A 24,931-nucleotide genomic window follows, 5' to 3' on the forward strand; every position below is an offset into this window, starting at 1 on the left:
TTCGCAGACCCCCTTATCCATTAAAATATACCTAATTTCGACGTCCAATCACACCTTAATTTTGATTGGTGGCGACTCTTAAAAAATAGTTTAAAAACGTAAAAATGTCCGGCGCTCGCACCTGGAAAAATTCCGGTTGCGACATAGTAAGTCCAGAGAAATAGTACTGTAAATCCATTGAAGGACAACAACATCAATGCAAGACCATAAGTCGAGATTGATTTGTTGTATAGAGGTGGCGGAGTTGTTAGTGGCAGGGTTTGGAATGATGTGATCAAGTCCCTGAAAGGCTTTGGTGTGAGGTTTGAAAAGGGCATCCCAGGTGGAGTAGTGTCCCTTTTCCATGTCTAGGGTTATTTTGATGAAAGTAGAGATGTTTGAGACAGTGAGAGAGGGATGAGTGAGGAATTGTGTTTCGATGTTGGCTGTAACTGTGGCAGCGGTTTCAGTAGGGTTAGGGCCGGTATTGGAGGCGGCGGAGTTTGTCATTGCGGCGACGATGGGAGGAGGGTAGCCGGCGGCACAAATGAGGAAGAAGAAAGAGAGGTTGGATTAGGGTTTGGTCTCTGATACCATATAAGAGTTTGTGTAAGTGCGTAATTATTATTGATGTGTAAAACTAATATATACATTAAACAATCCACATTACAGTGGAACTCTACTCCTATAATTTAGGCTAAGAATAGGTCACTAAGTATTTTGAATATACAGATAAGTGATGAATAATATAATCTCTAATAATGATATCTGAACTAACTGTTCTTAATTCATAAACATTAAATAATCTTAAAAACCCAATCCAAAGTCACCTTATATTTGGGCTTTTGTTCATTACAGTACTTGCAATTACTAGCCCAAGAGGCTACATCCTCTGGCCCTATTCTTCTCATAATTTTATTGACACATTACAAAAGTTCCATCTGAAACTTTATTCTGTTTCATTCATTAAAGAACATAGCTTCACTTATTTTTCAACTCTAGCAGCTCAAAGAAAAATTTCATTTTAGTATACATCTTTCTGTCTTCTGTTTCTGTTGTTTCTTTTCAAACTAGCACCTATATATTTTACAGGATTTTGCAATAGAATATGTATATTGAAAAACTTCGAGTCTAACTCCACCTTAAAAGGTACATTGTCTCACTGTTATTAATGTCACATTAATGTGAAATATTTAACGCATCTCGCATTCTTAGGACTAAACGAGTGACTCATCATCCGGAGGCCCTTGATGGTTGTAATGCATAAACTAGTTAGGCTGGGATAGAATTCGGATTGAATGGACAAAGGTCCTGATAACCAGAAGTAGATGATGAAGCTGATGCCCATATTGCATCTGATGAATGAGCAACAGACCGAGTTTCAGTTAAGTTGTTTTGCATCAAAATTTGGTCATACTGTTTCTTTATGGCTGCAGAAGACAATTCATTGACAGAGCCAAAGCCAGAGAAAGTGGTATCCATTTGTTGTTCATAAACATCAATGTGGCTTTCAAGCATGCTTATTACTGCAGACATCGTAGGCCTAAGTGCAGCTGATGCATTAGTGCATGGCAATGCTATCTCAATCACTCTACCTACTTCTTCTTCATCAAACTTACATTCCAATCTTGGATCAACCATCTCCATTAGATTCTTCTCTTGCTTTAGAACAAGTGCCTGGAATAAATCATGCCAAAAATTAACAACTAAAATCCATTTTAACTCAATGTAACCCTTAAAAACCCTGTCTTTTTCTTACCAAATCTACAAGGCAAATGGTATTCTTATTCGGTCCGTGTTTCATGTTGCTACTGCCTGCAACAATTTCTAATGCCACAACTCCAAAAGTATAAACATCTGCCTTATAGCTTAAGTGACCCCATAATGCATATTCTGGTGCCATGTATCCTCTGTAATAACAATAATGATCAAACATTGAATTTTAATACCTAAATGGAGTAAAAATAAAAAGGTAATTAGTAATAGCATACATAGTTCCTGCAATTCTGGTGCTGATATGTGTGTTATCTTCTTCGTCAAGCTTGGCCAATCCAAAATCGGATATCTTTGCATTTAAATCCTTATCAAGAAGTACATTTGTTGCTTTTATATCCCTATGGACAATCTTTAAGGTGGATTCTTCATGCAGAAATACCAAACCTCTGGCTATGCCAACACAAATCTTATGCCTAGTTGGCCAGTCCAGTACTATCACCTGCCCTTCCCTTTCACCTATTATATAGTCAATAAACATAACTCAATAAAAGTTTATGCATTATTTTGGATTGAGGAAATGAAACTCACCAAATAAATTATGTGCAAGACTGTTGTTTTCCAGGTATTCATATACCAACAGTAATTGACTCCCTTCAACACAACATCCATATAATTTAACAAGATTTGGGTGTTGTGAAGTAGAAATGAGGCCTATTTCGTTCACGAATTCTCGATTTCCCTGCCTCGATTTTGAAGAAAGCTGCTTAACTGCAATTTCAGTGCCATCTACTAATATTCCCTGTAACCATATATAATTTTAATGTAATTGCTTGAGTTGAGTAGAGAATAAGAACAAAAAAGAATGATTATGTACTAACTTTGTAGACAGGTCCAAAACTACCTTCACCAATCTTGTTTTTTGGATTGAAGTTATCAGTGGCAGCTTTGATTTGTCTGAAGGTGAACATTCCAGTTTGAAAATCTAACGTTGCTAGTTCTGCATGTCAAATTAAGGAAACACAGACACTCAACTCAATTGTTAAGTTATAAAAAAAGAAAAGTACGTTGTATGTATGATATGGACTACCTTTTTCCAGTTGTGTCCTACCACCCAAATAACATTTCCAGTAAACAATGCTTGCAACGATGATAGTAAAAAACAATGGCAAAATTACAGCTGCCGCTACTTTTAATTTCTTTTTCATGCTTTCATTAGGAAGGCTGAACTCTGCACAAAATGAGATGGAGAAACTATATGTATGTCAAGTTAGTTATCCAGAAGGTAGCTTTAATTTAAAGTAATTAAGAGGTAAAATAAGATGGACATGCCAGACTTGACATCAATTGCAGATATGAGAGGACCATAAGTTCCTTTGCTTGGGGAAGTTGTTGTCCCTTTCCCAACCCAACGAAAATTGATGTCTAAATTCCCATCATTAAATATGGCTTTGAATTCCTTAATTATCACTTTATCAACTCCACCTGCTTCCTTTTTTATCTCAAAATCCTTCAACATAAGTATCCCCTACATTCCACAATTATATATTTTATTCAATCAAAACATGTTCCATCTGATCAATCTAACAAACAATTAATTAATTAATTACCTGAATATAGACATCAAATATCCGTCTTCCAAGACTGTGAAATGATCGATTATCCCTAATGATTATCTCGGCAAAGTGAAGGCTGACACTATACTTACCATTTGCTAGACAATGCACATAATATGTGAGAGATAGAGGAGAAAGGCGAGCTCTTGTGTACAATTCATAGTTTTCCATTGATAACACCGACACATTTTCAGAAATGTAATCTAATGAAGTAGCATTAACATCCTAAAAATGTCCAGTGGTGCTAACTTCCCAATCAGCGTTCATGGGGACATATTTTGCTGCACCTCCTGGCTCTACATCTTCACCATACCCCAATTTTCCAACCGTGATTACTCTTCCTCCACAGTTTATATGCACATAAGTTTTTTGAACTACATACATATACAAGATTTCTAGCTATGTGTTAATGGCCAAGTTTAAATGACTCTTAACTTATAATGTACAATAGTATATTGTTTTGAAAATAATTTATTAACCTTTTGAACAACTAACACCACCCAGGCAGTCCACACCCACTCTGGAAAAGTAAGATAATGCATGTTAAAACAAACATCTATACATCAAGAAAGAACCATATGGAATTAAGGTTATCAAAGCACACGTGTTGTTCGATCCCGAAGAGCTTTTGAATAAGTTCCTGATGAAGAAGAAACCAAATTAATATATACAAGTAGAAAATATGTAATGAAGCTAATTGTTTTTCGTTCTTACAATGTTTCTCGACAAGTAGTTGGCCTGAAACTTCTAGTAAAATTGTTATAAGAAAGATCTATTGAACTGCAAACAAAATTTATTAACAAACATGTTATATATGTACAAATATGTATACATTCAAAAACTGGTTATACCATACGATTGAAGTTTAATATCCATTTGTTTGTCCATAAAAAAAGGTAGAAACTAGAAATAAACAAATAGTTCTTAATTACAAAAATAGAAAGGATGTATATTAAATTGTTGAGGTCAATTCTACATTCAACAAGGTGAAAATGTTGTTAGGAGGCTTTGAGACAATTTTTGGTCATTTACGACACTTTCAGATAATCCTATCGGTCAGAATGATGTAATTTTTCAAGTTATGGTTTGGTCAACATGTGGAGAGTACATTTCATCAGCTGAAGCATATAAGGGCGGTCCAGTGCACTACGCGTCCCTGCGGAGCGAGGGTCCGGGGAGGGGTCCCACCACAATGGTGTAGTGGGAGTAAGCCTTCCCCTATCAATTTATTTGGCAAGAAGCCGCTCCTAAAACTCGAACACGACAGCAACGTTGATATATAGATATCGTGACAACACGAAGGTGTCATGTGGACTTAAACAAGAATACTGAAGCATATTGATATTTCGTATGATTGGATACCAAGAAAAAGTGATCTAGAGAAAATTCCTACAGAAAGGAATCCTTAATTATGCTAACCAAAGTGATTCCTCGAAGAAAAGTTATAAAGGACATACTATCGACTGTTTCGGCCCATGATCCAGTCTGGGATGTTTCCTGTCAGCTAGTTATTAGTGAGATACCTATGCAAAGAGCAGCATAATTATTGTCATTTCACAGTAATTAATTATATATGATTTAGACAATGAATGCTTACATGCTCTCCAGGCTTGTTAAACCTGTGAAATCTGTTGGAAGATCTTCAGATAATATATTGAAACTGACATCTCTGGAATTAAAATATATATAAAAAAAGAAGTTAATATTAACAAATAAAAATGAATTTATCAGTAAGTATTCATGCTTTTAAAAATGAGACTTGCAATATTTTCAAGTTGGCCATTTCTGTCACATAGTCAGGGATACGTCCAGATATATTGCAGTTTCTCAACACCCTGCAATTAAAATATATATGTAATAATTAGTAATTCTAAATTTAGTTATTTTATATATTGCATCAAAATGACCCACAAATATTTTATCTTTGTCAGATTCCTCAAGTCTGGAAAAGAACCTCCCTCCCCCCCCCCCCCCCCCCTTGTAAGTCACTTATCCTCCTAAACCATAAACAACATACACATAATTTTTAATTAAACATTACAATTAATTAAGTAGATGATAGCTTAATTATTAGAAGGTAATTAACTCATAGCTCAGTTAAATTAATATTCAAGAAAGAAATGCTTGAGGGGATGGGTCCTTCAAAACCACTACTTTGGATAGCACTGCAGTTTAAGAATTGATTTATATTTATTTTTTTTGAAAGATAAGAATTGATTTATATAGTTTCCTTTTAATTAAAATTTTAAAACTAGATAGATAGAGAAATAATGCACAAACAGTTTGTCCAGTTGTTTCCAACTCTGGATAAAACTTGGTATTTTTTCCCTGAAATTGTTCCCGTTAATCCTACTGCAAGTTTAATGAGACTCATTTAGATATTAAATAATAATAATAATAATAATAAAGAATAATGTAAAATACGAACTTACAATTCTGCTAATTTGGTCAACTTTGTAACAATTAGAATTGTTGCTTGATTGTTATTAATGTGTAGAACCAATATATACACAGTACAGTTCACATAACAGTCAAAGACTGAACCTATATTCTAGGCTAAAGAATAGGGAACTTAGTTAAGTGATATCTTTACAGATAGATACAGATACGGAATAAATACTATTCTAATACTCCCCCGTAGTCGATATGTTCGGAGGCCGAACATTGAGACTAGAGCGAAAATCTTCAAAAAGAGGAGAAGGCAGTCCTTTGGTGAAGATGTCAGCGACTTGATACCGAGACAGGACATGAAGAACTCGGACTTCACCTTTGGCAACCCTTTCCCGAACAAAGTGAATGTCCATCTCGACATGTTTGGTCCTGTGATGCTGAACTGGATTACCTGTGAGGTAAACTGCGCTGACATTGTCGCAGTATACTACGGTGGATTTTTGAATGGGACAACCGAGTTCAAGGAGGAGGTTCCGGATCCAACAAGTTTCGGATACCACATTCGCAACTCCACGATATTCTGCTTCTACACTTGATCGAGATAGCGTGGGTTGTCTCTTAGCTAACCAAGATATGAGATTATCACCGAGAAATACACAGTAGCCTGAAGTGGATCGACGAGTGTCGGGATAACCCGCCCAATCTGCATCGGTGTATGATGTCAACTGACTAGGAGAGGATGCGATGAGAGTGAGGCCGAGATCAAGGGTACCTTGAACGTACCGGAGTATTCGTTTAAGAGCTGCCATATGTGATGTCTTTGGATCATGCATGAATAAGCAGACTTGCTGAACGGAGATGTCCGGCCTTGTGAGTGTAAGATACTGAAGAGCACCTGCTAATTTTCGATATTCAGCTGGATCATGGTAGGTGGATCCTGAAGAAATGCTTAGCTTTTGTTTGGTGTCTACAGGAGTATTAACGGGGTTGCAAGATTCGAGACCAGCTTTAGCAATTATTTCCGACGCATATTTGCGTTGAGACAGGAATAGAGACCCTGGTGAGTGAGTGACAGAAATACCCAAGAAGTAGTGCAATTGGCCCAAGTCTTTCATTGCGAATTCTGATTTCAATTTGGAGAAGATTGAAGTTTGAAGTTTGTCAGAAGAGGTAACCAGGACAATGTCATCAACATACAGGAGGATATAAGCTGTGTCTGTGCCATGGTGATAGACAAATAATGAGTGATCTGATATGCTGTTGACGAATCCCATGGAGGTGACATAGGTGGCGAACCATTGGTACCAGGCCCGTGGGGCCTGCTTAAGACCGTATAACGATTTCTGAAGCAAACAGACATGATCAGGATGTGTCGAATCACGGAATCCCAACGGTTGGTGCATGTAAACTGTCTCACTGAGGTTGCCATGCAAGAAAGCATTTTTCACATCCAATTGGCGAAGATTCCAATTTTTGGAAAGAGCAATACTGAGAACAACCCGAATGGTGGCCGGTTTAACCACAGGGCTGAAAGTTTCACCACAATCTATGCCAGCCAATTGTCCTGACCCATTGCCCACTAGTCGTGCTTTATACCTTTCGAACGTGCCATCAGATTTAGTCTTGTGCCTGAAAATCCACCAACTACGAATAACATTAGCATTTTTTGGACGGGGTACTAGTACCCACGTCTTATTTTCTATAAGAGCCTCAAACTCATCAGTCATGGCTTGTGACCAATTTGGATCATGCAATGCAAGGGCTGGTGTTTTGGGGATGGGAGATATGTCAGTGGATACTGATGTGGATAAATTAAGCATGCGACGTGGTTTGTGGATTCCGTGATGTGCACGTGTGGTCATTTTGTGAGCGGTAGGCTGGGGAATGGCGGAGACGGAAGGTGCGACAGTCGAAGCTGTGCGAGGAGAGGAATGAGTAGAGCTACTGATGGATTCTGGGGAATTTAGTGATGATCGTGGACTGTTGTAATTGGGGCCAGGAGATGAAGGGGACGACACGGGAGCGACGGACGACATGGATGGGGAGGGCGAGTCGCACTGTTTTGACGAAATAGAGGGGATAGAAAAGGACGGAACGCAAGGAAGTGACGATGTAGAATTAGGGGATGCAGGACTAGTGTTAGACGAGACGGAAGGAAATGGGACTGGGGCGTCGGACGAATGACGAGCTGATGGGTAGGAATGAATGGCGACATGGGCTAGTAGCCCGTCGGACGGGTTCGGAGATGAGTGTGTCGAATGACTATCAGTTGGTGTATGTGAGAAAGGGAATTTAGATTCGTCGAATACGACATGTCGTGAAACAATGATTCTGTTTTTAGACGGGTCAAAACATTTATACCCCCTGTGATTTGATGGGTAACCGAGGAAGATGCACGGGTAGGAGCGTGCCTCTAACTTATGACGAGACGGAGAGGGAATAAGTGGGAAGCATAGGTACCCGAATATACGTAAGTGTGAGTAAGACGGATCCCGTTGATATAGAATTTTTGTGGGTGAATCATAGCCTAAGACTTTGTGAGGATATATGTTGAGTAGGTAAGTAGCAATTTCTAGACCATGATGCCAAAAATTAAACGGGACAGAGGCATGATTCATAATTGTGCGAATAACATTGTTTATGGTCCGAATTGTACGTTCCGATTTCCCATTTTGAGGAGAAGTGTACGGACATGAAAATCGAAATTGAATGCCATGATTTTGACAGAATTGACGGAAGGAGTTATTTTGAAATTCGCCCCCATTGTCGCACTGAAAAACTTTAATGTCACGTTCAAATTGAGTGCGTACAAAGGTACGAAAATTAAGAAAAACAGAAAACACTTGTGATTTTTGAGCCAGTGGAAATGTCCATAGAAAATTTGTATAGTTGTCTAAAAAAATCACATAATAACGATGACCACTAGAACTTAAGATAGGAGATGTCCAGATATCACTGTGAATTAGATCAAATGGCATGCAAGCAGAATTATAAGAGGACTGAAACGGTAATTTAACTTGTTTTCCATTTACACAAGAAGAGCAAACAGAAACATTCTTATTCCTATTACAAGAAATCAAATCTTTATTCATCAGGGTATGCAAAATCGGTGGTCCGGGGTGGCCCAAACGACTATGCCAAATATCGGAAGACAAAACAGTAAGTGCAGAATGAAATTTTGGTGAGGCGGAGGAAGTAGACATGACTGGATAGAGATCTCCCGTACTATTACATCTCATGATAAGTGTCCCCGTCTGTAAATCCTTCACAGAGAAACCCAATGGATCAAATGCCACAGAAACTTAGCTATCAACAGTAAATTGATGGACGGAAATAAGATTTTTAATGAGTTGAGGGGCATGCAAAACATTATTCAATTTTAATGGCTGATATTTAGTAGGCAAAGTTGCATTACCAGAACCACAAATAGGAACACAATTACCATTACCGACAATAATTTTACTATTGAGGCTCGAATGAAAATAAGGAGTGAGCGTACCTTTGTGAGCCGTCATGTGAGATGTAGCTCCTGTATCCATGTGCCACTGATCAGGAGGTGGTGTGATGGTCATGGTGTGCATAGCGGCTGCTATATCAGTTGGAACATACGGTGGATTGGCAACGGTGAGATGTGCTTGAGGCATAGGAGGTCGTGGTCCAAGGATTCATTATTGAGAGGGATGTCCGGAGGTCGGTTGAGGAGCCCAAGACCCTGTCGGATATGGATATGGCGGTGTAGCCCAGGGCTGTTGCGGCGGCCATGGTGAGTAGGGAGTCCAGGAGGGACTCTGCGGGTGGCGGTACCCTGAGCCAGAGTGGCGCGATGAGTAACGCCCCCCGTGTCTGCCGCGGCCTGATCGGCCATGATATCGGCCCCCGCGATAAGGCTGGGCGGCACGGTAGTGAGGCGGCCTCGTGGGCTGATAGGGAGGTGGTTGATTCTGGGAATTGGATGTCGCTGCCGTAAGGGTGATTGTTGTCACGTCCGTGTCTAAATTTCTAGACTTTATATCTAGATATTAATATATATTATAATTATGGGGTATGTGATTTTTATTTGGTGTTATAGGAAAAATTTGGAGTTAATTCGATGCGTTTAGGTGTAAATTAAAAGTTTAGGGTAATTATTATTAAAAGATTATATAAAGATGGAGGACCAAAAGGGATATTTTCCAGATTTGGGATATATATCCCAAACCTTCCCGTATGATCCACCACCATCATCATCTTTACTTTTTCTTTTTCTCTTCTTTCTGCTTCTTCTGCAGATTTATCGATTCCGAACCGTTTCTTCACCGTTTCTTTGATTTACGGAGATTCGACCATCCGAATCACTCGAAATTGAAACCATAGCATCTTTATGTATGGATCTAAGTCCTAACCGAAGAGTTTTTGAGTTTCGGCAGTGCGTGGAGGGAAATGTCTTAGACAGAATTTAGAGGAGAATTGAACGGTTCAATTAGTAGCCAAGGTAAGTAACTATCAACTATATTTTGAGTTTTATGTATATATATAAATATATATCAAAGATTTTTCAGAAATTGATATTTTAGGGTTATGCAGGAATTTTGTAAAATTAGGGTTTTTCATGATTTTGCTTTTTATTGTGAACTTACGGTTCAAATGAAGCTATTGATTATGCTTTTATGTGAATATCAGATTTTACTTGATTATGTTGATTTAAGGCTTGATTTATGGTTAGAACTTTGGTATTTCAATTGTAATATATATGATATTATGATATTGGGATAAATTGGAGACTCCTAAGTGTTGATTACAATCTTTCTATTTCACGCCCGATGTCGATTGAGGTCGTCTAGGGTCGGGTGTGACAATTGTGTCCGTGGTTGGGGCAGATTTCTTAGCTCGAGCTGTTTCTTCGAGTATTAGCATGGAGCGAGCTTTGGGAAAGGTGGGGAGAGGATCTCCGTGCCGAATTTGAGTTCCGACAGTATCGTATGCATCGGTTAATCCAGAAATGAGCTGTAGAACCATCTGATCATTAGTAACAGGGCAGTCGACATTAGATAGCTGATCTGAAATAGACTTGAGGTGCTGACAGTAGGAGGAGATGTCTGAGAAATCATCCAATTTAATTTTGGAGAATTCCTGTTGAAGAAATAGAGCACGAGAGTGCTTGTTGTCAGAGAATATTTCTTGTAAGCGGGTCCAAGCTTTGGCGGCGGTGGTGTCTGGTACAATTATAGTTTGAAGGAGATCAAGGGAAATTGTACTGTATATCCATTGGAGAACAACGGCATCGATGCGAGACCATAGTGCAGGGTTTGTATTGATCATGGATTCAGCGGAAGTGGAGGGGATTATGTGATCAAGGACTTCAAAGGCCGTGGCGTGAAGCTTAAACAGGGCAGCCCAGGTGGGATAGGGTCCTTTTTCATTATCGAGTGTGATTTTGATGAAAGTTGAGATATTTGAAACGGTAAGGGAGGGATGAGTGAAATTCTGTTTGTCCGGGTTTGTATTGTTGGTGTGGGATTTTTCGGATTGGGGTGTTTCGGCGGTGGAGCTAGCTGAGGTGTTTGTCATGGTTGCGGTTGTGAATAGGAGTGGAAGGAGAAACAGCGGCGGTCGGAGGGGTAGAGAGGGTCGGCGGCGGCAGCCGAACTAGGATTAGGGTTTTTGGAGGAGAAAGATGGAAGAAGGTAGGTTTAGGGTTTGGTCTCTGATACCATGTAACAATTAGAATTGTTGCTTGATTGTTATTAATGTGTAGAACCAATATATACACAGTACAGTTCACATAATAGTCAAAGACTAAACCTATATTCTAGGCTAAAGAATAGGGAACTTAGTTAAGTGATATCTTTACAGATAGATACAGATACGGAATAAATACTATTCTAATAAATAAGAGCTAGCGGTAACTCTCCGGAGAGATTATTGGCATTAAGAATACTGCAAAGAGAGACAAAAACTAAAAATGAAACAATTCTTAAATATTAAATTATAAGTAATGATTCAATTTTGAGTTGTGTTAGTGAAAATAAATTCAACGAAAAAGGGATGAATGACTCTTAATGATGTATATGTGGTTTTTTTTTTTACCGTTTAATTCAAATGGAAATTAAAAAGTAAAATAGAGAATAAAGTAAAATTTTATGAGACAAATGTGCAAGGTAGTAAAGAAAGGGAAAATGAAAATTGGATAATCACGTTAGAAGACTTCGATGAAAAGAATTAATGCTTCCTTTCCTTAAACTTTAAAACAAATAGAATTATTCATGAACTGGGTTGGGCTTAGATCGGGCCTCAACGGACTTGACACCTAATTAACCTGTCTATATCTAGTATAATTCGTGTTATATTTATATCATGTTGGGCAAGCTAAAAAGAACTGATTTCTAAATCTAGCTTGGCCAATTAACTAATATATTTATATTAAAAAAATTAAAAAAATATATTATTATATATAATTGGGAAAATCCCGCATCAAAAGCAAAGTTGTATTGCTTGGTTGATCCTTAAAGGCAAGCTTGTTGTTAGAGCTAATATAAGAAGTGAAATTTGTTGCTGGATGATAGGTGTGGCTTGTACATGGAGGAGTAAGAAATTATTCCTCATCTATATTTTAAATGTGCAAAAGTTGTTCATGTGTGAAATATTATTAAACCGAGGTGCAAAATCCCTAATAGAATAAATTCTTGAAGAAAGATTGTTAGTTGCTTTGTAAGAAAGCAGAGGGTAAAACTTTAAAAGCAAAAGTATTAGAAGGATTGCTTTTGTGGTAGCTATATATTGGACTTGGAGAGAACGCAATCGGCAGTATTTTGTTGGCGAGAGTTTTTGTTCCGAAAAAATAATTCGACATATAAATAATAGTGTTAGATTGCAAATGTTCTTTAAAAATCATGTGAGTGATAAGGAGAACTATGATCGGGATAACCTAAGTAGGGCATGTGTATTATTGGTGTTTTTCTCACTATTGGTTTAATAATATCTAATATTCTATAAAAAAAAAACAACGAACCAACCTTTACTTAATTGATTCAACAAAATTTAAGTGAATATAATTTTTAATAAACAAAACAATAATTAAATTTAATCTATAAACAAATAAGTAATAAATTTAATTATTTGTAAGATCAAATAGTTAAAAAAAAACTAGCAATAATTGAACTATCGTATTTATGTTTAGCCAATAAATTGATTTATTCTAAAATTGTAATAGAATATTTATAAAACAAAATTGTTAAAAAGAGTTGTTAAGATTAGGAGAGTGTTCCATAAATTTTGTAATCATGATTCTTGGAATTAATCTTTTTAACCGAATTATCGTAAATATTACTATAATTTGTTTCTCTGTTTAATCGATAAAATTAAATTTCTAATTAACAAAAACGAATGTGAGATTGTAAAAGGAAAGATTGGTGGCACTAACAGATTGACCAAATTAGGTAGGTTTCCGAGCTCAGAAGGAACACTTCCATTAAAAAAATTGTTCTCGGTGATAAATGGTTCACGGTGATAGACATGTACGTAATTAATAAATATAGATTAATTTATTAACAAAATTAAGTTTAATTTAATTTAATTAGCCATCTCCTTACAAATATTCCAACTTCGTCGAAGCCCATTAAGAAGGTATATTTCCACTAAGGTAGTTACGAGTGAGATCACTGCAGTATAAACAAAATATAATTTAATTTTCAGTAATATTAATTAGAAAATGAATGAATGAAGTTGAAAATATAACATACAGTGTCGTAAGGTAAGGTAACTCGACAATTGATGGAGGAAGCACACCGTCGAGATCTTGCCCTTTGAGAAATCTTTTTATTATTACAAAATTAAGCTATAATTATATTAGGTTATGGCACGATCATCCATTTTATGCTTGAAATTAAGCAAAGGTTGAAATTTAGAATATTACATTTTAGTAATATGACAGTTGTCATTCGGTGGATATATACAATTGCAGATGACACTATTGTTGAAATTAGTGTTTTTGGATTTTGGTGTGTTCCAGCTCGATTCGTTACTACACGGATCTACACCGAAATTCCAATCTAGTTTGCCCAACTCCTTGCGAATTTCTCGTAGTGCATCCGCTATATATATATATATATATAACAAAAGAAAACAAATAAAAATTATATATTGATTCAAAAAAGATTATATATTAATTTCATTAATTACCTTCGTTCTTGGCAGTAAGAAGAGCCTCAGTTGTAGGCTGCATAATGCACATAAGAAATACAGGAATTAACAACCTCATACTCTTCTTGGAAATTAATATATTACTTGCTTAATATATATATATATATATATATATATATATATATATATATATATCATATTAATTGTAGACTTTTAGTAGAAGACTTGGGTTGACTTAATTAGTCATTTCAGGTAGGTAAATAAATTAAAGTGTGGGCCATTATATATTGATTCTCCATCCATATCTAAATTATCTGCTTACCATTTTAATTTTTTTATTAGTTGTATAAACTTGCTCAAAGTTATATAATTAATTTTTTAAATCTTATGTGGGCAGAATAAAGTAAAGATTTAGACAAGTTGAAGGGAGTATATAGAAACCCAAGCTGTTGAGTTCGACGGCATATCTCCGCTGACCCGAGTTGTTCGATTTGTGGAGAGAGAGAAACACAGTTACATGTGTTAAGGGACTGCGACCGTGCGACTTATTTATGGAAGCAGCTCGTGCCCAGCGGTTATCATGCTATTTTCTTCAGATCTTCTTTTTCGGATTGGTTTAACACGAACATATTATGTACTACTAAAGTAAATGGGGTGGAGTGGAATATTGTTTTTGCTCTTTGTTTATGGTGGATTTGGAAATGGAGAAACGCTTGGGTGTTCGAGGGAAAGGAAGCGGGAGTGTCAAAGGTGGATTTTGTGATTTCTAAAGCAAGGGAAGTGAAAAGAGCTGATGAGATATTGATGTTGAAACAGCCTTGGGTCAGAATTGAGAAATGGATAACTTGGAAGCCGCCCGAGATGAATTGGGTGAAAGTAAATACGGATGGGGCTAGTAAAGGTAATCCCGGTTTTGCTTCGGCGGGAGGTCTGATCCGGGACCATAATGGCGCTTGGTTGGGAGGCTTCGCGGCTAATATCGGAATATGCACGGTAATCCTGTCAGAGTTATGGGGACTCTATTTTGGACTAGTGCTTGCTTGGGAGAAAGGATATCGCAAGGTGATTATCGAACTGGATTCGAGGTCAGCTCTGTTATTTATGAAAAATTCAGTGGGAACGAATCATCCGCTCTCTTGGCTTATCCTCAAATGTGTGGAGTTAAGGGATAAGGCTTGGGATATCCGGTTCATTCATACGTTTCGAGAAGGGAATCAGGCAGCTGACTGGCTGGCGAACTACGCAGGTGCATTATCTTTGGGCTATCACGAGTGTGGTAGGCCTCCTGCAGGCCTCCAGGATATACTCTTCGCCGATAATAGTGGCCGAGCACTATCACGAAGAGTCTTAGATACTTAGTCTTTTAGTTGCTATTTTCATGTTTAGATTTTTTCTTTTTGCTGCTTTTCTTCTGCTGTTTCTGGGCTTCTAGCCTTCCAAGTCTACCAAAAAAAAAAAAAGAAACCCAAAATTGTGACTTTAAACAAGTTTACTATGTCTTTTTAAACAAGTTCAAAAGATCAGTAGTAGATGACTTTAAATAAATTCACCTGTTAATCAAATATCTTCAAAAAAAAAAAACTCAATTGAATCATTTGGCCAAATAGAGAGAGTCCTAAATTTAAAATATCATCTTAAAAGTTCGGGAAGTCATTAGACGTTTGAAGTGCATATTGATAACAGTATGCATTATTCGGTAAAAACCCGACTACCGAATCGAACTACATCAATTCAGATTTTTCACTTGTTTGGTTTGAAATCGATTATGAATTTAGGTATATTTCAATATTAAGAAGATGAAAATCGAACACACACACACACATGTGTGTGTGTTGGAATTATAGTTGGGTTTGAATTACTATCCACTGATAATTGAAACGGATCGATTAAGACCGAATTACAGATCAGGGAAGCTTTAAAATATTTTGATAAAGACCTACATACCTCTTACTTACTTAATACCTAGCCTAATCTTCATAATTAAGATTTGTGGTGCAAATTAGTACCTTACGAATTGGTTTGCCCTCTACTAACCACACTGTTTTTAGGGAGCCTACGAGTTCGGCTCTTTCTCTTTCTTTTTCTTTTTCATCCTCTACCTGAAGCTTCATGTTCAAGAATGTCATGCACGTCTGGTGAGCTAATAACTGGTTTTCTTGAGCAATGGCTATGCCTTCCTCTATTGTAATGTGGCAGGCTAGGTGTCAAATAGACAAGGACATTGCTGAGCTAGTCAGAGGACATTATGAGGCAGAGTGGTGTCTACTATAAGGAATTCAGATGTGCTTCTCCACTTGGGTCCAAAGTCTACAATCTCGACTTATAAGTGAACACTACCTAGGAGAGGTAATGTATGTCCACTAATTGCTACAAAAGGGGTTGTGCTTGTGGTCAACTTTTCTGCTCCGATATTAAGGTTCTCAAAGATCTTTTTGATAATAATATTCACTGAGCTGTCTGTATCAATGAAAACCCTTCAGACTTTCAAGTCTATTATCATCATTTCGATTACCAAAGTATCGTCATATCATTTATCAGGTTTATTTTTTTATGTTGCCAAAGTAGAAATCAAACTGCAACTCTTTTATCTTTTATCGAGTCAATTCCGCGTAGAGATATGAATAAGGAGGATGGGTGGATGTGGATTATGGAACGAAATGGTGAGTATTCTATCAGAAGTGGCTATAGAATTGCTATGAATTCTTCAACGCTTCTGTCCTTTCAACCGAATGTTAATTGGAACGGGTAGAGGTTGCGCCAAAAATAAAAAAATTTATATGGAGACTAGCTTCTCGCTGCTTGCCGACGATGTCTAATCTAGCTTGGAGACATAGTATTCTTAGGAATTTCTGTCCGATTTGTAAGCAACTAGGTGAGAATGAGGATCATGTTTTTCAATTATGTGGGGTGACTGTTCTGGCTTGGCGTATTTTTTCCGGGTGATGATAGGATGAATGGTATTGATTCTTGTTTTAATTGGTTTATGTTGGGATCGTCGGGGAGTGGTGGCTGTGATGGAAGGTTAATTGGCAGGGCTGTTTATATATTATGGGCTCTTTGGAGGAATAGAAATCGAATGGCCTGGCAAGGGAGTTCTGATCAAGCTGACCAGATTGTTGCTGATGCAATTAGAGAGCGGGAGGAATGGCTGGCAGTTCGGGTGTCTCGGAGCATTTCTCAATCGATTGGGCGTCCGGCTTCTGTTCGGTGGGTTTGTCCTGCTACAGGGTGGTTGCAGGGGAGTAGGAGAGGGGTGTACAAGGAGCTCACCCGCACAGGGCCCCAAATTTAAGGGGGCCCAATTTTTATAATTATACAAATTTAAATAAATTATTGTTATTAATTATTAAGTGAAAAATTAAGTGAATGTCAACTTATCCAGAAAATTAACGCTCTAAGAGTCTTACGAGTCCAATTTTTTATTATTATTATACAATATCTAATTTAATTATTTTTATTATATTTATTATATTAAAAATCAAGTTAAAAGTATTTTGGTGTTTCATTTTGTAGAAATATTGTTATTATATGAACGTATTAAATTTTTTTAATGAATATGGTCTAATTTTTTTTTTATTTAGCACAGGGCCTAAAAAATGTTTAAGACGGTCCTGGGTGGTCGGTTTGTAATGTCGATGCGGGGGTTTTTGTGGAAGAAGGTTATTGTTCTTTTGGATTTATCTATCGGGATGATACATGTAGGTTTATTTTTGCGGCTAATGGTTTGTTGGAGGGGCTATATGAACCCGTTGTGGCTGAAGCGATGGCTGTCCATAAGGCTTTATCGTGGTTGAAGGATATGAATGTTAATAATGTTGAGGTTCGGTCGTATTGTTTGGACGTGGTTCAAGCGATTTCCAAAGCTTCTACCGGTTTCTCTTATTTTGATGAGGTTATCTCGAATTGTATTTGTATATTGAAAGCATTGTCTAATGTTTCCATTTCTTTTGTTAAACGATCAGCGAACTCAGCTGCTCATTCTTTAGCTTGAGCAGTTGAGTCTGGTTCTGTTCGTGGAGAGTGGGTTTGTCCCCTCCTATGCTTCTTTCAATTTTTTCTACTGATATTCAATAAAAGTTGCTTATTCATTGAAAAAGATATGATTTTTATTAGTTTGTCAATTAGGGGTATGCTCTTATATCAAATTAAAAGGACACGCAGTTTATGCTATATCACAAGTCTGTTAGATTAGGATATAATTGTAGGTTTGTGAAAAGTTTAGGAGTAGTTTTATGGATTTATTTAATATAAGGGTATATCTGTTTTTCTGTGATAACGCATATATTAACCTTATTTGAAATTAAGAAACATTCGAATCATTAGTTAATTACTTAATTAGCTAAGTGGTATATACTACTAGTAGTTGTATTATTTAGTACTATAATTAGAAGGTTATATTTGACATTACACTTTAAAAATAAGATATTCTATTTATTTCTATCCAAATACAAAGTCCATGTATTTGAATATAGTGATTTTGATTTTGAAAGTGAAGTTTGATTTCTCATATGTCAAATCAAATTAATTGCCTCACTCAGCCTTAATTTCAGTTTTGCGTACTTTTCATATAATAAATGCAATGAAAATGAGTTGTGGAAAGTTCTGCAAGCAAGCAGGAGGACTTTTCTCGCTAAAAACAGAATAATGCTTATTACCACGAAATTTCTCACTACAATCAATCTTGGGTTTCAAACTATTCTCATGGTAATGCTTCTTTTCCCCAAACCAAACCGGAGAATTTTTCTTCAGTTTTGATGTCAAGAAACCGAAAAATAAATTTGAAAGGGTAAAAAATGACTCGAAGTTGATGGATAGAATTAGTTTAGGTAAAATCGAAGTTGAGATAAATTTAATTATTTTTGGGTGAATTTATCAATTTTTATCAACTTTATAAATGAATTAATACTTTTTTTTTATGAACTAAATGAATTAATACTGGATTTAAAATAAACTAAATTGTTCCATTTGGTTCCTTAATTAAAAAAAAACGTTCGGTTTTACAAATAAACTGATACGCTACTTGACATCGCAATAAGGACTAAAATTAACCCCTCTACCATCTTTCATAAAGGAAAAAAACTCCCAACACTATCACATTAATATATGTAGGGGTGGGCACGGTTCGGTTAATCGGTCCATTAGGTAAAAAAAATTAATCGAACCGTTATCAACGGTTTTTTAACCATCCAAACCGAAACCGGTCCATATCAATAGGTTAACCATACAACCGGTTAACCATTAATTTCGGTTAGGTTTTTCGGTTAACGGTTTTTAACCAATTCTCACCAGTTAACCAAAAATCAACGGTTAACCATAATTTTTACCCAAACCTAAATTTTTAAACAATATTAAAATACACATAATTTTAAAAATTCAAACGAAATGAATTCATATAAAAGTTCAGAATTCAAACATAAGTACCGAACTAAAAAACAATCCATCAAATTTACATTTAAAATATAAAGAAATGTAAATAATATTTCATCAAAGTACTTATTACAACATTAATCCATCAAGTTTACATTCAAGTATAATTTATATTATATATTTATATTAATATAGGTTATAATCTATGTTAAAGACTTTTTTTTTTATCTTATAATCTATGTTATATAATTATATATTAATTTTTTTAAAAATTTATATTTATTAAACGGTTCGGTTAACCGTTAACCGCGGTTTTTGAAACTCTAACCCGAAACCGAAACCGGTACCTATATATATTTTTAACCATTAAAAAACCACCGGTTTAATTAACCGTTTTTTTCGGTTCAGATTACCGATTTTCGGTTCGGTTACCGGTTTGACCGGTTTTTTTGCCCACCCCTAAATATATGTTATCAAAGGCATAATCTGGCACTAGGCTAGTGAAAGAAGTGCTGACTTCTCTCTAGTTTTTGCAGCTCTTCTACCTATTCTTCTTTTCCAAATATCCTATTCTTTCAGTTTCCTATCACCGTCATTGTCACTCAACGTTTTCGATCTTACTTTTTGACCACATTTACATTTAGAGGAGGAAGAATGAAGCTTGTCTTCTTTCTTTATCCTCTCATTTATGTTTAGATTTAGTTTTTAGATTCAGATCTATTTTTTCTTGCAGATTAATTTAAAGTCTATATTTCTTATTAAACATCGTCAGATCTATATTTATTAACTATATTTCTTTCATTTATTTATTTTTCGGTCTTAAAAAGAGCGGAAAATATTCATTTTGTCCGTAAATCTATAGTTCTACATGGTTGCAAAATAAAAAAGGACTCAAATCCGAACATCCGGAAGAGCCTAAATGATGAAGTGTAGGTTACAACGTTTTTTCAACGGGAATCGACTTACGAGAATGATGTGATTTCTATTTTTATTGTATTGGTACTTTTTTGTTTTATTGCTATTTGTAGTCTTTTTTCTTCTTTTATCGATCTTGTACTAGTTGTTGCCTGTATCGGTGAGAGGTCTTTATAACTGTATTTTTTAATCTAATGAAATAATATATATATATATATATATATATATATATATTATCCGTTTCTTATTCTTTTTTTCTTTTTGAGGAAATCTTTTTTTATTGTTGTTGTTGAGTTAAAAATAAGCCTTGTGATTCTACCAAAAAAAAGGCCTTGTTTTAGCTGATTGTGTGACTATCTCGGAAACAATTCGTCGCTGCAGGTTTCGATTTGTGCGCAAGACGGCAAACCGAGTGGCGGATGAGGCAGCTAGACTAGATTTGTCATCTCCAATATTGACTATAACCAATATTGTCCCTTTATCATTTATAAACCTATTGACATCTGATTTATTTTGATCTATAATACTCATTCTTTCATTAAAAAAAATAGTTATTCTTTTTTACTATTAACATGTAAATATATATAATAAACTATTATGATATATATAATTTATTAGACTGTTAAAATTGAAGTTTAAATAAATACTAATTAAAAATATATAGAATAAAACTTTTAAGATATTTATTTAAATATGAAAAATAAAAATATGTTAAATAACATTTTAATTATTTAAGTTATATATAATTATATTATATTATAGTTTATTCGATTTATTGGTTCGAGGCTCGTCAGATATCTTTCTAATTAGAGTTCTAGAACTCAAACTCGAGATTTTAGCTTAAACAATTTGAGACAACCACTCAAACCAACCTGAATTGATATACTTATATGTATTCTTAAATGTTAATAATAATCATAAGTGAAATGGTGGTGCAATAGTAAAACATTATTGTTTATAACTAAGGAGTTTAATGTTTGAATCCTACCTTTATTTAAAAATTTATATATTTTTTTAAATTTTTTTATTTATAGGTTTTATCTGCTGTTGTGGTTTAATGTTTGCGGTTGCTGTTGAAAAAGCAGAGATTCAAAAGCAATTTTTCACGTATGATAAACTAAACAACAGCTTTTAACCAAACATCTGAAACTCTCGTAAAAAAAGCAAACATGAAATAGAAATAGAGTAAACAAACACTTGCCTAGCTCTTGCCTGTCCTGATTTTCGTCTCTCGGTTGTTCAAAGACATGCTAATAAAATTGTTGATTCCTTGCCAAAGCTTCTTTTAATCATCCAAATCCTTTCGAATTAGACTCAGTGTCGTGACTATGTTGGATGTAGACATGTTCATGGGTCGGGCTCAGGCCGGACCAACCGGATTTTTATGTAAAATTGCTTAGTCCAAACCCAGCCCAGCCCGCTTTTAATTTAGACGGGTTCAGACCGGACTCGGGTTTAAAAATCAAATCTCAAGTCCAACCCATATAAACCCACCTAAAAAATATATATAATTTTTAATTATTTTTTTGAATCATATAATTTTTAATTATAAAAAATAAAATTTATACTTAAAATTAAATATTAAATATGTAAATATGTAAATTAATTAATATTAATAGACGGACCGGTCCGTGCTATTTTTATTAATTCCAAACCTGTTCAAAAAATACGCGGGCTTAGCGGGCTTGGACTGAGGTGGACCTAACATCAATTTTCATTGTCTAAACCGGATCCAAGAAAGACGGGTTTGGACGGCCAGGCGGATGGGTACCCGGACCCGGACCCGGACCCGTGATCAGGTGTAGTTGGATGTAATGTAACCAATTCTTGCGTTTATTATTGTTACTCCAAAAAAAAAAAACAGAACAGCTGCCAATCCTATGCTATCTACCACGTGCTTAGAAAGCCGCCAACTGAGAGCTGAAAGGCCAGGCCGTCACAAGGTTAATTCCGTCATTTCCTCAACGCAAATCCTCTTTCTCCAGATTTCACTCCCGTGTAACCGGACTCTCACTCTCACTCTGTTCACCATTCTCACATTTTTCTGATCCCTTCCTCTGTTTCTTTCTCGGATCGCCGGTTTCAGCCACCATGCCTCGCCGTCTGGTTGATTCCTTTATTCCACTAATCCCTTCTTCTATCTTTTCCTTTTCTTGATCAATTTACAACGGTCTTTGTCTCTAAGAAAGATCAAGAAAGAAACACGATATATATCTCACATGGAGACCAAGATTCTGGAGATCAACTTAATCTCTGCTCAAGGTCTTAAGCCGCCATCCTCAAAGCTTCTCCAAATGCAAACTTACGCAGTCGTTTGGGTCGATTCTTGTACAAAGCTCCGAACCCGAATTGACAGAGTCGGCGGCGAGAATCCTACTTGGAACGACAAGTTCCTTTTCAAAGTTACTCCGGAGTATCTTTCTCGTGAAACTTCTGGCGTTTCATTTGAAATTTATGCCGTTGGCTGCTTGCGTAACCCTCTGATTGGCACTGCTCGATTTCTCATCAGCAATATGCCTTTCAGTTCTTCCATTAAACAAGTCTCAACTCCCTCTTTCGTCGCTATTCATATCGTACGTCCTTGCGGAAAATTTCAAGGGGTTCTCAATGTCGGCGCCATGGTGAATGACGGCTCTGATTTGACCCAATTATATGGAGTTCCTGCTGTCGGTTATCGTGATCTCATGGGGAAGCATTGCCGGCGGCGCCGTGAATCAAAGAAGATAGAAGAGGATGCCCAGGGCGAGAATTCTTTGGGAGATTCGGGAGAGTTTTCTGATGGTGCTGATTCTTCAAGTTCTTCATCTTCAGCGGCCTCAACGACGTTAAAGGACTGGAACGGGGTTAGGGATTTTGTGGCAGCAAGTGACTTGCGGTCATCACATGGCGGAGGATTGTTTTGTGGGTTGCTGAAGCATAAATTTTCGGCTTTGGGTTCGAATTTCTTTTTACAGCCCTAAACACTAGGAACTTCTGGTTCTTCTATTGTATTGGAGGACGAGAGCAGAAGGTGGATGAAGAGAGCTTAGGAAAAGTAGAGAGGGTTAGTAGGTGAAAGTGAGAAAGAGAAAGACGAGGAGCTGGAATTAACCCCAGCAAGCCATGAACAGAGGGAGAAGATTAGTCTTAGAAATTCAAAAAGAATATTGGTGTCAGATGGATTACTTCTCTTGCTGAGATCATAAGAATACACTTCCATCTGTAACGATTTTGTTCACTGAATTCAGCTGGTTAAGTTAGTAGTTTGTAATGAATTTTGCTCTGTTTGGTTCATTCATTCATTCATTCTTCCCTTTTATAGTTTTTGCGTTTTATTTCTTTAGTTTGTAATGAATTGGGCTTCTGTTTGCTGTCATTGTCTCTGTATATGATCAATCTCTGCTGGGTATTTCTTTCATCAACTTTTGTTTTCATGGATTCTTGATAGTTTCTTAGAATACCAATCCTGTTAAGTTTAATTCTCATGTGCTTTTGTTTGTTGGTATCAGTAGCTACAGGACTATGAAGATTATCTCCTCAAGTTCTCTTGATTAAATCATGGATGTGCTATGAGGTATATGATTTTGGACATTTTTTCTCAGCCTGCATATGTTTGCACAGAAATTTCTAATTTCTCATATATACGCATAATGTTGTCGAAACATTTGTGCATTGATGTCTCTATTGTTGACAGGACTGTTAATGCACGATGGTTTAGTTCAATATGTTGTATAAAATGGGCTTGATGATGACATTTTCAGCATTGCAAGTCTGCTTTCCTTTCTGATATTCTGAGGTTGAACCTTTGATGAGTTACGAATATTACTCCTTAACACCTAGAGGAGTGAACTTCATTTATTATCTAATCTTATTGGAGTTCAGGTGCATGCATAAACTTGTTTTTTCGTTACTTTTTAGTACTTCATTTGGCTGTCATTTCCCTTAAGAGTCATTCTCCAAGGTAATGTCTGGAAAGCTGTATGTATGTCATGCTTACAAACAAGTGCGTCTCAAACTTCTATTACACTGCTGCAAACAAGCTTAGTTGTTTTTAGAGGTTGCATTTCAAGTGGACCTGAAATTTATAGAAGATGGAGTTCAAGTGGAAAATATTGTGGATGGCGTTGCCACTTGTAGTATTCATCCAAGGTCTACTTTTTTATTTTATTTTTAAAAAAAAATTATGTGCTTTGATTTCCATATTTGATGTCTTTGTTTGGAACTTTGAGGAACCAATTCTATCAAATCTTGATTTTTTAATCATTTGATGATTAAACAATGAAATCTGGTTGTTTCTATTGATTTATTAATCTATTGAGACTGGCTCTGTATGCTGAGTGGATGATACTTTTTTTTTTTTTTTTGAAATGTATGCCGTGTTCATCTTTGTATAAGATTGTGAATTTGATTGCCCTTGAGAACAGCCCTACCTCACTGTAAACATTTTGATAGTCTATTTGTAGGAAATCCTGATTTGCTTCATCTCTAAACACTTGATGAATTGATTCCTGTTTTGATTGAATTCCTCTGTATCAGATTTTCATAAGTTTGAGGTCTGGAATCGAATATCTTTTGATCCATTCATATGGAGTTGAATATGGTTTTTAAGAACATCAGTTTTCAGCACTCACTGTGCATTTCCCTATCTTTAAGTGGATGAATATATTCCTTAATCCTTTAGCTTATGTAATATGAGAGTCTTTCATTCTCACTTCACTATTCAGCTCGATCCGTTGATTCTTAAAATATGTACTAGCAACTACTAAGTAGGAATTCTTGAGCATAATTGGTTGCCAAAAGGTCATTGATTGACTTTACGAGGATTTTACTGAGTTTACCAGCAACTAGTGAGT

General features: G+C 36.1%; 1 protein-coding gene and 1 pseudogene across 1 annotated transcript; one reads left to right on the plus strand and one right to left on the minus strand.

Moving 5' to 3' along the window:
- Positions 1-1,012: 1,012 nt before the first annotated feature.
- On the minus strand, positions 1,013-13,967 carry LOC136232996 (probable leucine-rich repeat receptor-like serine/threonine-protein kinase At3g14840; annotated as a pseudogene).
- Positions 13,968-21,991: 8,024 nt separating this feature from the next.
- On the plus strand, positions 21,992-23,510 carry LOC136233981 (BON1-associated protein 2). The gene has a single exon (XM_066023720.1). It carries the CDS (start codon positions 22,319-22,321, stop codon positions 23,057-23,059), a length of 741 nt encoding a protein of 246 aa, XP_065879792.1. The 5' UTR covers positions 21,992-22,318; the 3' UTR covers positions 23,060-23,510.
- The last annotated feature ends 1,421 nt before the right edge of the window (positions 23,511-24,931 follow it).

The sequence above is a fragment of the Euphorbia lathyris genome, chromosome 6 (genome assembly GCF_963576675.1).
Source record: "Euphorbia lathyris chromosome 6, ddEupLath1.1, whole genome shotgun sequence".
Classification (NCBI taxonomy): Eukaryota; Viridiplantae; Streptophyta; class Magnoliopsida; order Malpighiales; family Euphorbiaceae; genus Euphorbia; species Euphorbia lathyris.